Source organism: Lasioglossum baleicum, chromosome 12 (genome assembly GCF_051020765.1).
Source record: "Lasioglossum baleicum chromosome 12, iyLasBale1, whole genome shotgun sequence".
Taxonomy (NCBI): Eukaryota; Metazoa; Arthropoda; class Insecta; order Hymenoptera; family Halictidae; genus Lasioglossum; species Lasioglossum baleicum.
Genome location: NC_134940.1, coordinates 4553277 through 4571805, shown reverse-complemented (window position 1 = coordinate 4571805; position 18529 = coordinate 4553277). Strand labels below are relative to the sequence as shown.

The 18529-nt window shown below is 36.9% G+C and overlaps 1 protein-coding gene across 3 annotated transcripts in view; it reads left to right on the top strand.

Annotated features, from left to right (window-relative positions):
- Window positions 1-16686, top strand: part of Vha100-2 (V-type ATPase subunit a family protein Vha100-2) — a 34115-nt gene extending 17429 nt beyond the window's left edge. For 2 of the 3 annotated variants that reach the window (XM_076435894.1, XM_076435893.1), the window contains exons 2-15: window positions 6276-6416; window positions 7680-7859; window positions 8229-8357; window positions 8471-8553; window positions 8854-8883; window positions 10544-10670; window positions 10892-11068; window positions 11315-11527; window positions 12199-12412; window positions 12498-12924; window positions 13189-13316; window positions 13404-13636; window positions 13843-14234; window positions 14840-16686. In XM_076435894.1, the coding sequence (XP_076292009.1) occupies window positions 6300-6416; window positions 7680-7859; window positions 8229-8357; window positions 8471-8553; window positions 8854-8883; window positions 10544-10670; window positions 10892-11068; window positions 11315-11527; window positions 12199-12412; window positions 12498-12924; window positions 13189-13316; window positions 13404-13636; window positions 13843-14234; window positions 14840-14936 (2547 nt within the window). In that variant the 5' untranslated portion in view covers window positions 6276-6299 and the 3' untranslated portion in view covers window positions 14937-16686. The remainder of the gene's footprint in view (window positions 1-6275; window positions 6417-7679; window positions 7860-8228; window positions 8358-8470; window positions 8554-8853; window positions 8884-10543; window positions 10671-10891; window positions 11069-11314; window positions 11528-12198; window positions 12413-12497; window positions 12925-13188; window positions 13317-13403; window positions 13637-13842; window positions 14235-14839) is intronic. The other variant, XM_076435895.1, reaches the window with a different exon arrangement.
- Window positions 16687-18529: the final 1843 nt, after the last annotated feature.

Below are 18529 nucleotides of genomic sequence, written 5' to 3'. Positions count from 1 at the left end.
TAATTTCTTCAATATTTTAGAGAACTTAGAAGCACTGTTGCATTGTTTTACATTGAATAAAATTAATAAGAAACTAAATAAATGTCTATGTAGCTCATATGTGTCTTGTAATTATTGCAGACAATTTTTATTTTTCAGTTATGACAGTACGAGTTTGTGCAAACAGCTTCAGTCTACTCATTACTAATTGCATCTTGGTTGTAACTACACTGCAGATTTTTATGCATTTATGACAAAATCAACTGGGGTGAAATATAAAACGTCTGAGAATATTGTCATGTTGTTTTCAACGTAAAATGATCATTAGAGGGTGAAATGAATTTTTATTTAACTACTGCTTCCTACAATCGATGCAGAATATTTTTATTTAAAGAACGATATAAAGATCCTAGTTATAACATTGTTATTGTGTTTTGCAATGGATTTTTTTATATCGGAGATAAGTTAAAGTTAAATTTTTGGTCTGTCTTGACGATTACTTTACTATAAAAATAATGTCCTTCTTATTGTTAGTAGAACTCGTAATTTCTTATCGAAGGCTAAAGAATGTAGCAGCGTTTTATATTAAAAATTGTTAGTTATTGTATTGAAACGGATAAGAGATTGTACGTAGATGATGATGATAACGATGATGCAGAATCCATATTTTCCGGTGATAATGGAAATAGTACAATAGAAATACGTGGAATGCGTTACTTACAATTACTGTATACTATAATAAATATCCAGAAAAAGGAATATGTTTGTTTATTCATATTATTCGTTTAATGACTTCTCATTTTCATAATACAAAGAACTGTCGATTATCACTGTTCTTTTAGCTTTCGCTTGCAGTTGATATACATACATATGTAAGAATAATCGTAATTTAGACTCGTTTCGAAGAAGTACATTATTAATAAACTGTAAGGATTAAAGAAGATTCATATTAAGAGTACAAGAAAGTGTTATCTTGTTTTGAGCTGTTCAATGATTTGTGGCCAGACGTGTTCACGTTGACATACGTTTTACTGTGACAGATTGTTGATTTATTTCGTATGCCAATTCGTCATTGCGGCATTAAAATTTGCACGGTGAAGCACTTTGTCGTTTTTCCATTCGAAAGTTCGACGAATTTCAATGAAGGTGTTGTTATTTTACTTTTACTATTAATGATTAATGATTCTAATGACTATTATAAATTCTTCGCGACATACAGTGAAGAAGAAAAGCTTAAGAAGAACCCTCGTGTCCGTGCTGTTTCTTAGATCCTGCAGTTCTACTATTTCTTTGCGACCTCGCCGAACCACGACGGTTGTAGATCTTCGGGAGTATTCTTGAATTAATTGATAGCGTTTTTTGTTGCTTGTAAATATGTTATCGCCTTATTGTGAGCAAAAAATTTGTTGCTTAGAATCGAGTTTTCGTGGACATTTTCTTGACTAAAGTTTTCTTGACTACTGTAGGCATTATTATTGTTGGTTAATTGTTTCGTTACCTCTGTCATAGATAAGTAGAAGCTTTATGATTGATTGATCGTATATAAAGCTATTGATAAAACTAGATTTGCAGAAAGTCAGTCACACTACTGGATATAAGTCTTTGGCTTTACAGTCGAATGATAACGATAGCACCTGCACCCATACGCAATGTCACACTAATTCTTTTAAAATATATCGACAACAAAAGGAAGTGTGGAAGATTATATCGGTGTCAGGTTGTTTGCGAAACATAACTTTATAGGTACGCGATCATCAATTTAGGTTAGGTTCATAATTTTTAATCAGAGTAGGCTGAATAAATATGCTGGTTGGCAGTGCACAGATATTTACAAGACTTGTATTGTTTTTGCTTTTAAATGTGGCATTGGCGTTGTGAGAGCTTGTTTGATCATTACCTCATTGTCTGTTAACATGCATTTGTTTGCATGCACGTACCCATTTATGTCATCAGTGCATAAAATCCGCAGTCTGTTTACTGCAGTAGGATTTTAACCGCATACTGCACATCGCTGAAATATAAAAGTTTGCGTTGGATTGATGAAACATGTGTCGTCATAGTAATTGTTCAGACGAAGATAAAACTGGGCTCCAGACGATAAGTATTTGGAGTATGTACCTACACCGATAAGAAAGACATTCTTCGTAGTCAATTAGTACCGACGCGAGCTACGTCCAAGTTTCGACTCCCGGACAGAGCCGCCAGATTAAGAATTGTGTCCCCACTCTACTTTCCCCTTCTACGACGCTATTCCCCACACGGCCCGGTCACGTAACGCTTTCCGTCTCTCTCTCGTGCTTTTGTCGCAATGTCACGTGACTGATCCGTTAGCGACGTAGAGAGGGTAACTGTATTCCCCTCGATTCGTGCTCCCTCCCCTCATTTGGCGACTCTGCTCACGGGCAATTCGTTTTATCCGCTCATTATGCTCAATTTATTGAAGATTTTCACGTGCGCGTTCTATGCAAGCGTGTTCGTTCATTTCTCAAGGTGCACAATGGACTTTGCACCGAGAGCTCTGTATTATATCGCGTACATGCTTATCTGAATAGGGAACGGTCATTGATGATACACATACCTTTGTCCTTCTTTTTCTTTTGTTTCCCTTCACGTTCAGATGAGATTCTTATCGATAGATTTGAACAGATACGTTCGATACTCTTTTCTCTGCTATCTCGAGGAAATATTTATACGATCCATAATAATGTTCCCTGTATCTGGGACAAGAACGATCGGAACAGATTGATAAACAAATTAAATCTTACTATTTATGCAGTTATTCACTTGGCTCGTGAACGATATAATTATTAACTAGTCGTCAAATAACGTTTTAGATGAGATGATTCGTGTTCAGAATGTTTATATATATATTTTTTAATAACATGTGATATCATGACATCCATCGTTGTTGAATATCTGCGGTATTCACTAAGAAAACTGCGTACTTGATCAATTATTATCAAATGTTCTAGAATTTTGTGTGATTTGTAGGATGTTTGTCGAAAATTCGGAGCAACAAAACGTTTAGAAATGTTCAGCTAGATGGAATGATTTGGAATATTAAATCTCGACAATTCTTATTTGCGCAAAAATCCGCACTCGGATGATAAATATTTGTTCTTGAACTTTATCGATACACCACGAGACTGTTTCACACCTTCACTGTGACGCGTTCCAATTATAAAGTCTACAGAAGACGAGGTGATATTTGGATTTTGATCTGTACTAAATACAATTTGAGAAGTTGAATGTATTTTAAAATTGAAAATACACATTGCTTTCGTAAGACTCTAACCTTGCACCAAAAAGTATTGGATGTAGTAACTGCAGCACGCGCGTTTACTCAAGTAAGGTAGTTTTCCAATATTTATTTTATTTCGTAGATTCACAAACAAGAATATTTAGAAGCATCTACATATTTATTATACAAAATATGATTGTAATAAAAAAAATGCCACATTCCAAATATTTACTAAATTATTTTACGTTTTTACAGACGATTCAATTTGTAGTATTTTCGACCAAAAGCGTGTTCTCAGTTTTCCAACTGCTATGTCATGGTCCAATATCGTAGAAAACGATAAATAATTACACTTTCAACTCAAAGTTAAATAATCAATACATTTCAAAGCACTGATACGTTACCTTTGAGATTTCTCTACCTGATTGATCTGCTTGATTACTTCAAAATGCAATATCATGTTTACGAAGGATAGCCACTACCGTATGACTGAACTGTATACATAATTGTACGCGTTACATAATTATAAAATGGCATTCATTCGTTCCCACGTCATTACTAATTCGACGAGTAAGTAAATGGGAGTTTAAAGCAAGGACAGGGAAACATTTGATACAATCCACTTTTCAGATGCATGTAAAAGGCTAATGATGATAACATTATTCCCGATAGCGCCACCCCCTTCAGTCTTTATTACGTGTACAAATTAATTATTAGTCGTTACCATTGCTCGATTATATCCGACTCTAATTTGATACAAACCATGATTCCTGACAACTCTACTTTTTCAGCATTAATAGGTGTACAAATTAATTGGTAACCCTCGCAATTAATTAGTTGCACTTCCATGAAAGGGATGATTTCTGAGGACATTTTAAGAAACTTTTTCCTTTGCGAAAGCGTTCTCCGCGGCTTCGTTAGTTGTCAGCTGTAGCGGCGCTCTGATTGGTCCGTGTTTTTCATGACTAACTCCTTAACAAATCCGCGGAGAACATTTTCGCAAAGGGAAAAGTGACTTGAAGTGACCTCGGCAATATCCTCTTTCAAGGAAGTATATTTTTAGAACACCCTGTATATTATCACGAATTTTATGCAAGGTAGTCGGTCTGGAAATAGGCTTTCAGAACCCCCAGACTCATTGTAATTTAAGGCCTGCGTTTACATCGGCACGATGTTTGTGTGTACACAGAATTCACTCTCCTTATCTTTACGTTAGCTTCTATCTCGGTCCTCTTACGCAGGAGAATTCCGTTTGATCCTCGATAAGATTGCATCAGAGATGCATACAGGACGTCTCCAGTTCGAGTAGACAACGAAGTGTGTTGCATAAATGAAAATAGGAATAGCACAGTTATGGAAACGTATTAGGTGTATGCAAAAGTTTTAGTCTTTCGTCAATAATGAACTTGATTATTTAGACTGCATATTCGATGCATGTATGGTAAAACTGAATTGGTACGATACAAAACTTCGACGTCATCAGAAGACTTTGAGATCGCCATTAAGCTACTTTTGGATTGTCAAAATTACTTTGAGTAAAAATACAAATTTTAGCTTAATTTGTGGGTGCGGACTACTGTGTGTGTACACTCCTAGTCCCCCCTCCTTCTACACTCCACAGGAGTTTGGTGGGGAGAACCCAGGAGTAGGGACAGGAGTCATCTGCGGCTCACGAGCCGCAAGTTACCCAGGTCTGCTGTAGACCTAATAGCATTTCTTGATCAAAACGTTTCATAAGATTGCATTCGAAAATGCAGCTACCAAATAGTTACAATTGGAGATCGTCTGCAAGTACCATTTGCCAGCTTAAACGTAGCCGACCTGATATTAAATCAGCTATGGAAAAGTGTGGATCACGTTCGGCGCGAGATCTTTATAAAGCAAATAGTTCGTATTATATAACCGTCAGATATAGCCTTTTATATTGTTTCCTTTCGGCAGGGAATCTGATAGCCGTGCGGATATGGCGTATGCTGTTACATGTTGCAAAGCCGTGGTGATTAATGTTATCGCTTTATCTACATATTTAGTAATAAACTCAATTATCGTTTCGTATAAAGCTTGATAGGTAATTTCGTACTGTGACCCGATTGTTGTCGGTCGTGTGACTGTTGTGTGTCGGTGATACTAATCGTAAAATTTAATAGTATCGTTTAAAGTTTAATTGATTAATTAATAAGTATCATATAAAATTTGATAGTACATAGTATCGTAGTATAAAATATCATCACAGTATAATACAAAACACTGAAAACATTCGAAGGAATAACGAGTACTATTATGTTATTTTCGTTTTACTAACATGGGTAGTCTTTACCCATAATAATAATAAGGGTAGCATTTACAGTTTATTTAACATTATTAAATTAACAAATAAAAATACATTTTTATTGAAATCCTGCTTGTCGTAATTGATGCATAATGCATACGATTTTTATTTTGCATAAACATCCGCGTTGTATAATCATCAGATTGTGGTCACGTAGGGAATAATTGAATATCTTGTTCATGAAATTCGAATTGTACAGAATGCATGAAAGATAAACAATAAAATCTCTTTATGTGACTGTCTTCGTAGCGAATCTTTGTAAGACTATCCTACTATCTCATGTCGATATTTGCTGAACCACTGTCGACTGCTGATCCTGATGATGATGATGCTGAATAAATGGTATAATCTTGAAAGATTTGTTTAAGAACCTGTAGTAGGAAGCAAGACGAGCTGGATCCTGGATCTACTAACCTAATAAAAAATATATGATTCCATTAAAAAAAAAAAACAAAGACCTTCATGTGTCCTCTACGTACACATACAAAAAAAATATAATCGCATAAAATTACGTCCACCCTGTATATGTGTTCTGTGTATACATATATTGTAAAGATATTAAGAAAATGTGGTAATTATTGCTGAATAAAATATATTAATCTAGTCATCGAACTTGTCTGGCAAATGAAAAATAATATTTGACTAAAAATCAGCATTCGATATAAATACATGGAGAATGCAACGTAGCAATAATAATTAATGTTTTACTATTCTTTCTCGTTACAGGACAAAACATAAATCGTCTACAAGATGGGGTCGATGTTCAGAAGCGAGGCGATGGCTCTCTGCCAGCTGTTTATTCAGCCAGAGTCTGCCTATCAATCCGTCTCTGAACTTGGAGAAACCGGTACTGTGCAATTTCGCGATGTAAGTTCTGTTCGATAGAATCTCGAATTATTCATTTTTATCACTGGCATTAATCTATCGCCCTGTCATCGCTTTAGTAACATCATTCGCTTTTGATGATTCAGTGATAGCCATAGCTAAGTCTGAACTTATCAATTTTCTTTTATATACGATGCGTGATCAAAAAGAAACCGAACTGTGTCAAAGTCCTTGCGACGGTATCAGATAAAATTTGATCGCGTTGCTGGACGCTTCTCTATGTCCTTGCGTATCAGTCTCAGAGTCGCCATATCAAGGAAATTGACTCGAATCGAGGGGAAGAAGTTACCCTCTCTCTGCCAGTACCGGACACGTGCACGACAGATACGAAACGCGTCACGTGACCGGGCCGTTGCGAAAGCGTGGGGAATAACGCCGTGGAAGGGGAAGGTAGAGTCGGGACAGAAGTCTTGATCTGGCAATTCTACACGTTCTACAGTCAGTGGTGAGATATTGTGCAAAAAATATTGAATTAGACTCAGTAAAGTAGAATTCTCGATAAAAGGGTTACCCTGGGGTACTTTGAACATCCCGTAAAATGGGACTCCACTGGAGTTTTGGACGCGCATGCGCGAAAAATCTTGCACAACATCTCACCTCAGTCTACAGTGTCAAAGCGTAGCCCTTTGCAGTGTCGCCAGAATCGACCAAAATCCTTTTTCCCTTCCAATATCCCATTCCAGCACCATGAGCATACTCCAACATCCCCCACTAAAACCGTAGAGACTGGTCACGTATTAATCTGGTTATCAGAGAGGGAGGGGGTAAACTGTATTCCCCTCGATTCCCTCGATGTGGCGACACCAGCCTTTGAGCTCCGACTTCACTTTTAACAGCATGAGAAGCTAGAAGGAATAGCTGAATGCTGAAGCGGTTTGACTGTCTCTGTGGCAGATATTTGCAATTCGACATAAAATTTCCCGCTTTTCCAAGCCGAGTAACGAATCGCAAAGCCACAGGAACACAGCTCTACAAAATTGTGTATACACATATTGAGATATTCGCAGCTCGATGAATTTTTGTAAACTGATGCACAAGAGTACAGAGAAGTGGTTAGCAAACCCATCAAAGAGTAGTATCTTTCAGCGACAGTTCCAGTAGAGGTGCTATATTCCTTGTAGTGTGCCGAACGTAGAGAAGAATAGCTATTATCTAACAATAAGATAGATTTATGAAACCTTAATCGCTTTATTACACGAGTAATTATAATCGTAATTATTGATGTCATCGTTGGTGTCGTCATAGCTCAACGGCGATGTCAATTACTTTCAACGAAAGTTCGTCAACGAAGTCCGCCGGTGCGACGAAATGGAGCGGAAGCTTCGTTACATCGAAGCGGAAGTCAGAAAGGATGGCGTGCCAATCCAGGAGAACCTGACTGAGTTGCCACGCGCGCCGAACCCCCGAGCCATTATAGATCTCGAGGTAAATGTTTTGTTTTACGGATCTATCTGTTCAACACTCTTGATTATAGTTGAAAAATTTTACCCTGTTCGATCACCATTATTTAAGATCCTGATTTCAACTTTCTCTTTCTACCCGGAACAGTGTTGTATTCTCTGAATATTAAGAAACAATAAATTTAGCAATGTATCTATTCTATAATTTACCAGGAACAGAGAAGAATATTTATGCTTATTGTATACTCATGCATTCTTCAATGGCTACATCATATTTAGCAGATTCTGTTCGAAGTCTTCGTCACGAGTCTGGCTCGATATTGTAGCGCAAGAGGGTAGGCAACTTCCTCCTGCAGGGAGAGAAACTGTACATTGTTATTAATTGTTATTGCAGGCGAATCTCGAGAAGACGGGGAACGACATATTAGAGCTGAGCCAAAACGCGGTGAACCTGAAGAGTAACTATCTCGAGTTGACGGAATTACGACACGTGCTCGAGAAGACCCAAGTGTTTTTCACGGAGGTAGCTAAAGTAGTTCAGCAGCTTTTGCTCATAGCATCGTCCTCCTTCGTGTAATCGATGTTACCGTTCTGACGGAGAGTCAAGATTCGTCTCATCTTCTTCTATATCAACAGGAAGAGGCCAATGACTCGATCACCAGGACGCTAACTAACGAGGAAGCACAGAATCAGACCATCACCAGCCGGGGACGTCTTGAGTATGTTGCTTTTCTATTAACCATACCGAATATTGTAGGAAAAGTTAGAGTTTCCTATCGTACATCTTTGAAACTAGAAAATATTTTTTTAATCCAAACATATTTCGGCAAACGCGATCCCGGGCGTTTAAGTTCTTTCGCGAATTTGTAGTGTAGCGGACTTTGCACTAGCTTAAAATGGAAAAAATCGAACAGGTTTGAATCCCCAATGAAATTGCAGAGTATATGTGAACCTAATTTTACGAAAAGATGCAGATCTGATGAAAACGATGATTTTTGATCATGTAATTACGAATTCAGGTTCAAAAACAGTGGAACACATATGTTTATGTGAGTATAATCGACCTGTTAATGTTTGAATCAAGCTGCGTACCAATTTGGGAGATTTGGTATCGAAACAAACGCGTTTAAAATCTCGTGTAACTAAAAACAAGAGTTTTTGAAAACTTATAGCTGTTTTTTGCTACACTGCTTTTCCCCACGCGCACACAGCAGATCACCATCTTCCATGTAACTCTTGCGATTCAATTGAACTGTGTATTGATGCTTAATTGGTGGCATTGACACCATTTACTTCAGGCCTGGGCAACTTGCGGCTCGCCAGATGAGGGGAGGGAGCACGAGTTAAGGGGAGAAACTTACCCTCTCTCTGTCAGTACTGGGCCGCGGCGGAAGCGTGAGGAACAGCGTCGTAGAAGGGGAAGGTAGAGTGGGGACACGTTAGAGCAATATGCACAAAATATTTTGTTAACCGTCGATGTTGTCTTCATCTCGCTATAACTTTGTAAAAAACCAACATAGCAAAAATTTGAAACAGAGCATCTGAAACTAGAGGTTTCACGCTTTCAAACCATTGTTTAACGATATCGATACGGCAATTTTTGACGGAGTTATGATCACGTAAAGTGGGACCAATTTTTCTGGTTCGCACAAGTGATCCCTTATTTCTTTTGCTGAGTGTAGTTGATGGTGGGGGAACCAGTGCACTGGTAGTGGGAGTCGTGAAACAACATCTGGGAGGAAGTTGCTCGGGCTTGATTTACTTGCAGCGTGTGTCACACATTTCAGAGAAGAGTCAGCTTTTTCAACCGATTCTAATATCATAATTAGACTGCGGATCCTTGTGCAAAATACGAGATCCAGATGGACATTTATATAATTCTTTCTTTAATAACTTTAAGTTTAGTACTCTTTGAGATTGTACCTAATCATATTTGTCACGAATGCATAAAGTCCGTGATCTAATCATAATTTGTAATAGTCAGAACAGCATTGTAATACGTCTCGCTAAAAATGTGCCAACAGAGTCGTAACCACCACGGTCTCAACGATAGTAAAAGTTTTTTTCCCTTGTTTCGAACATAACGTTTTTTTAGTGAATCCAAAACCACACTTGGCTGTGTACAAATGATTTGACATCACGTTATTAACAAAATGCACTATTAATCGAATTGAATCTATGCACATAGTTCTGTCGACTGGGATTGTGACTACTAAACTTTTTCAGATCTTGAAGTTGTTCATATCATTTGTGTTTATTTTCAATGATTCGTTGACAAGGCTGTACGAAAAAGCAATAAACACTTAGCTAGCATAAGTATGCACAATTTTATATCGCTTTAATGGTTGAGATTCTGACATGATACAACTGAAGTATGAAGAATTAATGGATAAATTGTTTATCGTTGCGTTGCGGTCTACTAAAAACCCGCATTGACGCGATGCTAAACAATTAATTAAAAGAGAATACAATACCGCAATTTACCAATACGTGTTTATATCTTTTTCATTTTGTTTCCGATGAGAAATGAATTGGAAATGCGTCCGCGTGATCTTGTTTGAAAAAATGACAGACAATGTAGATTAATTCAAAGTGGTAATGACAAACGATTATTAACAAATGGTCGTTACCCATCATATTTCACTTTGTATCATTCGAAAGTAACGGCTTGAAAAATCTGTTTTCATTTCGGCGGGACTTTTCTTCCAGATTTGTTGCTGGGGTAATAATCCGAGAACGTGTACCAGCTTTCGAGAGAATGCTGTGGCGGATATCTCGTGGAAACGTATTTTTGCGTCAAGTAGAACTGGACCAGCCTTTAGAAGACCCAGCTACTGTTAGTCCATATATTTCTATTCTCCTTTGAACAATAGTTTTCATTTGAAGAACGTTTTATTCACATGATATTCACTGAAAACAATTCTATTCATTTTTATAGAGTTATTGCATTAATTTGTTTAATTTAACTAAATTAGTTTAACTCACTGAGGATAAACAGTATCTTTAGGCCCTCGGAGCTTTAGAGTATCTAATTTCGTGAGCCTATAATTGTTTCAGGGGAACAATATGTACAAAACGGCTTTTGTTGCCTTCTTCCAAGGAGAGCAGCTGAAAAGTCGCATCAAGAAAGTCTGCAGTGGTTTCCATGCTTCTTTGTACCCATGCCCGCATAGTCCTACGGAACGCAGTGAAATGCTGATAGGCGTGCGCACCAGATTATCGGACTTGAACATGGTAAGGCTGTAACATTCGTTAAATATTTTTCTCATCATATTCTTGATGTGGTTATTGTTAGAATCGGATTAGTATTTAGGAAATTAAAAAATTTTCTGTTTAAAAACAGAGCATGGTATTAATTTAAGGAGAATGCAGAACGTTTAATATAAAAGCAGAGGCTTTATAATATCTGACAGTGAGGTCGGTGGCATTAAGAGCTGTATTGCAATGTGAAATTTTGTCATCTCTTTGCTTATTTCTTAGGTTCTAAATGAAACACGAGATCATCGTCAACGTGTGCTGCATAATGTAGCTAAAGAGCTGCCCAATTGGACCATCATGGTTAAGAAGATGAAAGCGATTTACCATACGATGAATCTATTCAACATGGACGTTTCGAAAAAGTGCCTTATAGGAGAATGTTGGGTACCAATACCCGACCTGAATACCGTCAGAAACTGTCTTGCCGAAGGATCGGTTAGTTTTCAAATGAAATTGTCCAAAATACAGTTAGAGCCTTCCATACCTGAATACCCTAAATCAGACCTGGGCGACGCTGACTCAAAAAACACATGTTGCTGCTATTCCTCTGTCAGAGTGGTCGTGGTGGGGATTGTCTTACCGAGCAAGAGAAAGAGAGAAGCAGCAACATGTGTTTTTTGATTCAGCGTCGCCCAGGTCTGCCCTAAATGTCTGAAACGTTGTGCTATGCAAGTAGCGCTTGCCAGCGATGTTTGTATACAATGTACTGATCTTCCATCAGGAGATGGCAGTGAGCAACTTGTAGGGACCACGCGATATCTCTACTCCGCGCTACACATCTTTCGCAATTGGCCGAATAGCTTGACGAAGACAGCAAATGCGCGTATTAGTGTGATTGGAAGCGTAAGAGTGGGGTCCGCAACCTGACGTTAAGATTGGGGTCCGCAACTTGGCGTCAAGCTTGGGGTCCGCAACTTGTCGCCAAGATTGGGGTTCGCAACCTGGCGTCTAGATTAGGGTCCGCAACCTGGCGTCAAGGTTGGGGTTCCACAGACCCCCATGCGCTCCACTATCGAAATCCCTGCCGTCTCCTGCTGGAAAATCAGCACATATGTATAGTTTCTATTATATCGTTTCTAGTTTTGTTATTGTTTCATCTCATTTAGCGTATCTATGGTAGTACGATGCCGTCTTTCCTCAATGTTATATACACAGACGAGAGTCCGCCAACGTTTAACAGGACGAATAAATTCACGAGAGGTTTCCAAAACCTGATTGACGCGTACGGAGTGGCATCATACCGTGAAGTCAACCCAGCACTTTATACAATTATCACTTTCCCGTTCTTATTCAGTATCATGTTCGGTGATGCTGGCCATGGTAAGTAGATTCTAATGAAGTATTAATGAAACTGTTACACGGATAATTGATTTACACTAACATCGAACGTGTATTTTGAATGCAGGTGTAATTATGCTTCTGTTTGGACTATTTATGGTACTGAAGGAGAAGAAATTTATGGCACAAAAATCGTCGTCCGAAATTTGGAATATATTCTTTGCCGGTCGTTATATTATACTTTTGATGGGTATATTTTCTATTTATACCGGCCTCATCTACAACGACGTGTTCTCAAAGTCTATTAACTTGTTCGGATCTAGTTGGTCCATATCGTACGATGTGTCTACCATATATGCATCTCATGCCCTTCAGTTGAATCCGGCTGATGAAAATGATTATCAACAAACACCATATCCGTTCGGTCTGGACCCAGTTTGGGTATTAGCCGAGAACAAGATTATATTCTTAAACTCGTACAAAATGAAGCTGTCCATCATCTTTGGAGTTGTGCATATGATGTTTGGCGTCTGCATGAGTGTCTTCAATATTATGTAAGTTTAATTATTCAACTTATGGCACGCATGACATCCGAGGTTTTACCTTTTTCATCTTTATTGGGTAATGAAAAATTCTTTAAAATTCGTATAAAATTCAAGTTCAAGTAGCCAGAACCTGACTCAAACCTGAAGTATAGTCACAAGGGAATCGAATGTTGGCTTAATTGGAATTTAATTCATCAGACATCAAGTTCACATGCTCAGTACCCAGGCATATGTTCTATGAATGCATTCATAACGATATTTCTTTGTTTCCAGGTATTTCAAGAAGTATTCGAATTTCTTTCTCCAATTCTTGCCACAGCTCCTCTTTCTTATTGTGTTGTTTTTCTATCTCGTAGCTTTGATGTTCGTCAAATGGGTCCTGTATAGTGCTGCATCAGGAGGTAAAGATCGTATTTTCAATTTATTTTATTATCTTTTCAGATGTAAGTGCAGACGTAAAACCCACCCCGTTGTATTTTAATTTGTAGACCATGCTTATAGCCCAACATGTGCTCCATCCGTTTTGATCACGTTTATCAACATGATACTGCAAGGTGAGGCAACTATGGCAGAGGGGTGTAGCCAGTACATGTTCCCTGGTCAGGCCATTGTACAATACGTCTGCATTGGTATCGCTATAGTGTGTATACCTGTGATGCTTTTTGGAAAACCTGTTTATTTCTTAATATCAAAGAGGAGTAAATCCAGAGGAAAAGTTCAAGTAAGTGCACATAATAAGAGCATCTATGTCATTGCTTAGACTGGTCTTCTAAGTGTTGGCGTTGCAAGAGAAAGTCTCTCTTTATTTCTATTTCCCATAGTTTCTTTATACTCTCAGTCCAAAGCAAATGCACCGAATTTCTTTGACCATCTCATCTGGCTTTTAAGCGAGCACCACCGTATAATCGACTGATTCGAACGTTTCAGAATAATGGAGCACAAGACATCGAGTTACAGTCAGATGCTACGCAAACGATAGCTTCGACTAGTGAACCAGCCGCAGGTGGTTCCGAACACGAGGAAGATTCGTTCGGTGAACTTATGATCCACCAAAGCATTCATACTATAGAATATGTTCTCTCGACGATATCGCACACTGCCTCTTATTTGCGTTTGTGGGCCTTGTCGCTGGCCCACGGGCAACTGTCAGAAGTATTGTGGTCAATGGTATTAAGTGCAGGTCTCGGCGCTTCAGAGGGCAATTATGTATCAAGCGTGGTATTGTTTTTCACTTTTGCTGCTTGGGCATTCTTCACCCTCGCCATTTTGGTCATGATGGAAGGATTGTCTGCTTTCCTTCACACCCTTCGACTTCATTGGTAAGTAGAAATGCAATTGCAGCAGTGTCTAGTAGAAGGACGTGTATGGGAGTCATTCCATGCCAAATCGATTACTTTCTGCAGGCACCATCGTCGAGATTTTGTTCTAAATGAAATATGTTGTAGTCCATGTGAAATTAGGGGGGGTTTAAGTCACATCATTTTGCCGGTTTCGAATTTTTTTAGAAATTTCAGACCTTCAAAGTTTTCAATTTTTGCCCATTTTGGCGAAAACGGGTCTCACTTACGAATTTTTATCTCAGGAACTGTTTGTCTGATTGAGCTACATTTTTTTGTTTTATTCGGTAAGGATTGGGCTATTACAAGATAATTTTTTCAACCTCGAAAATTTTATTTTTTATTCTTTTATTTAGAACAAAATCGACGACGGTGCCTGCAAAAAGTGATCGATTTGGCATAGAATGACCCATGGTAGATTTCATTTACAAGAAGACCAATCGATTCCTGCCCAAATATAAGACTATAATATGTATATTCATTCATTCAATCATTCGCACCACAAATAGCTACTGCATAATATCTTGGATTATGCTGACAAGTAATACGTATTCGATATGCTAACTATTGTAAATCATTTATTTCAGGGTGGAATTTATGAGTAAGTTCTACGATGGTCAAGGTTACCCCTTTCAACCATTTTCCTTCAAAAGTATTTTAGATGCAGAGGAGACCGAAGAATAGACGACTTCTGGTCAACAGTAATAATAATTCTGAATACACACGTAAACCGTTATCGTGTGCGAACACTTCTTTCAGTTTTGTAAAAAACAGAAAACTATAAATTATAACACGCGTGAAAAGAAATGGAAAATGTTCTTGGCAAGGTATTTTCTACGAAATTGAATGGTTATCCGATTGTGTGCTAAGTTTGTATAAAATATTGTTCCTTCGTTAAAATCATGAGGCACAACACCATTCAATGTATGAATATATGTATTCTATATTCGGCAACACTGATTCGACAGTCATGTGAATTATGTAATCAAATTACAAAGTTATTTTTTGAGCAAAAATATCTTCTTTCTTCGAACAAACATAATGATTTAAATAAAAATTATTCTATTTCAGAAAACTTACTTGGGAGTAGTGGTAAACGTTTATTTTTGCATCTTTTAGCCTTAGCAAGGAGCTGTGCATGTAATTATTTTGTTGATACTAACTTTACAAGTATTTTCCCCATTTGGTGCTTTCATTTGCTTCGTTTGCTCTCCAATTTTTTCTTAATACACTTGTATTCTTCTTATAAGTATTGTAACGTTTCCAATACTTTGTTACACGCGCTGTTTTTAATTTTTCGGTTCAATTGCCATTGTTTGTTTCTTCGTTCCTATTATAAGCTTTTATTATTTTTCCCATCGTATTCTTCTATAACTCCGAATACTGTTTTGTACGTTTGTTTATTTAATTTTCATTGTCTTTCTTTTCGTTTTTTTAATGTTTTTTATGTTATAACCCTTTTCTTCCCTATATTTTAACAGCATTTAATATTATAATATGTACATAACTTACGGAGAATATAATTGTACTTTCAGACTTTTATATTTTAGTTTTCTCAAGTTTTCTTATTGGAAGCAGCAACACAAACTTTTCAATTTGAAATTTCTTTTACCTTCTTCTTTCCCCATATTTATTCGTCCTCTTTTTTACGTCTTTTCTTTTTGAAATGTTTATTCATTATATCTTTTAATGCTTCATAACGAGTTTCTTATTATTTCCTCTTTCTTCCATTTCCTCCTGTAATGCATATTGGCTTTCCTATGCTAATTTTACATGTAGTTTGTCTCTCGCAAGAAAACCTCCCGATGTGCCTCATTGTTTTCTGTTTAAGTATGATTTTACTGAATGTTTGTTTTTTCCTACCTGCCATACTTGCTCGAATAGGTCCCTCGCCGATGTTTCATCAATTATATTTTAATTATATTGGCAATATCTTGACTAAAGTAATCATTCAATTTCTTCGATTTAACTGAAGTAAAACATTGTTGCGAGATTTTTCAACGGTTTTTAATTCTACGAAGATTTATGTTAGTTTTAAAGGAACAATATTACACATAAGCTAACTGTGTACAGAAGCACGTTCTGTTAAGAAAACGTATGTCACGAGCATAATAATATGTATAGTTAGTATATCATATAGGTACACGATGTAAATGCAAATTTTACGAATGGTGGAATACCTTTAATGGGTGCATCATATCAGAACAAATTGTAATAATGTATTGCATACCTTCTTGTTAAAAAGAAAAGACAGAAAATTCAGAAAATGAGAAGGATAGCATGTAAATATACTATTGTTAAAGTACAAATTGTCCCGTGTGATCAGCAGAAAGTATTTCATTCCTCAACTGATAACAAAACAACGTTGTTAGAAGTGTAAACAATACAGGTCAATTATATTACTATAATGTGAAAGAAGAGTGATGCAAATATATATATATATATATACACATATATATATACAATATATAATTATATTTTAACAAATTGCTTGTATTAAATTGACTGTGTCGCCCTAATCCATTACTACTTTATAAATATGCCGGAGTATTCGTCAACTTGTGGCATGGTTGATTCTTTTCCTTATACCCAAGGACTCTAGGCCACCGCGAGACCACCCTCGCCCTCCTCCCTGAATTCACGGAAAGATTCGATGAATGGATTACTCTCTGAGGGACAGATGTATCCAGGCATTCGGTGACGAGCCTTCGACGATGCAAGTTCATTTTGTAATTCAAAAATAAAAGAGTTCATTGATTTTCTACTCTGAGTGTTGTGCTGTGACTTGTTGCCAGAGTTCCCAGCCCGATGGCTGCTACAAGAACGGAAGTAACTGCGACGACACCTACTGGTGAGTCTACCCACTACCTAGACTCCGACAATTATTTATTAGAACGTCAGTATGTATGCACGCCTTATAAATTTAATAATGTAAACAATATTTTGAATAATAGTACAGCAATTTTTAGTGCTAAGGGTTAATAATAGAAGGATCTTAATTGTCGGAGTCCCTTTTTTATTAAATATTTTTATTTTTATGATGATATTATTTAGCTCTGTACAATATTCTTTACATGTTACGTAAAACAGAAAAGGATTATGTGTTATAGGATTCTTTGTTTTGCTTTGTATGGAATTTTAAAAAACATAGAAATTAAAGTTTTCTATGACAGGATCACATATTTTGTTCACAATATAATAAAAATTCTCAAACATAACATATCGAATAAATATTTAGTAAATGGAGCTACAATATAAAATTATTGTTTTGGTACAATTTGAATTTGATATTCTGCGAATACGTTTATTTATTTCTAATATGTGCAAAGATATTGACTTTCCTCATCACAATTTCAACCAATAGCAATTTTAAAAAAGTTCGTTACACATTATCTAGTGAACTAATTCGTTTAACATCTCAAAAAATTCAAGTCGTTTTCAAAGGGTGTCCACTTATTGTTGTCCCCAACTGTATTTTCACGAAAGAGTGTGTTTCTGCAAAGCACAGTCCCCCTGTAGAAAAAGAATTAGATTGAATTTAATGATGGGGGGTTATACATCAATATTCTCGAACCCCAGAAATGTAGCCCCACGTCCAGTGGACGGCGCGTGCCGAGTACATAATCGGTTAGTATCGTCGTCAAACCATAATGTCCAGAGGGGAATATGAATGGTAACAGAGGAGTGTTGGACGATTGCTGGCGGAGAAGGTAAATCAATTAATGATCGGTCTGTACAACAATAGTTTTCTTTTTATTTACTTTGCATTAAAATCGCATGCGCTTGTTGTTCTAGAATTTCTTATAAATGTTATTTAAATCAGAATAACTTTTTGTGCGATATGAATGTTGTGCAATGAAAATTCTGGAAAAACTGCGTTTCGTTTGAATTACAAACAAAAGATAAAAGTTGGAACGAAAGAATTTGAAACAATTCATGAACAAGACTTATATACCTGTACACTGATATTGTAAAAATATGAATGACGCCAAATCATTGTGCGAAATCTGTATTTTTTCGATATTTTTGGAGGTTTTTGACTTTTTACAACCAGGATATGGTGTACTTAAAAATTAATTATTGTATGTATCTGGGTATTTGACGCCTGTTAGATGTTTTTCACAGTTTTCGCATTTGACTAAGTAAGGAAAATGGGTCAAAAGCTAATCTTTTCCAATTTGACCCTATAGCAACCCCTTTGCGGTGGAGATACAGGGTTAAAATTTTACGGAACGTGGGTTTTCTCGATACTGTATGGAATGGTTCACTAACCATTC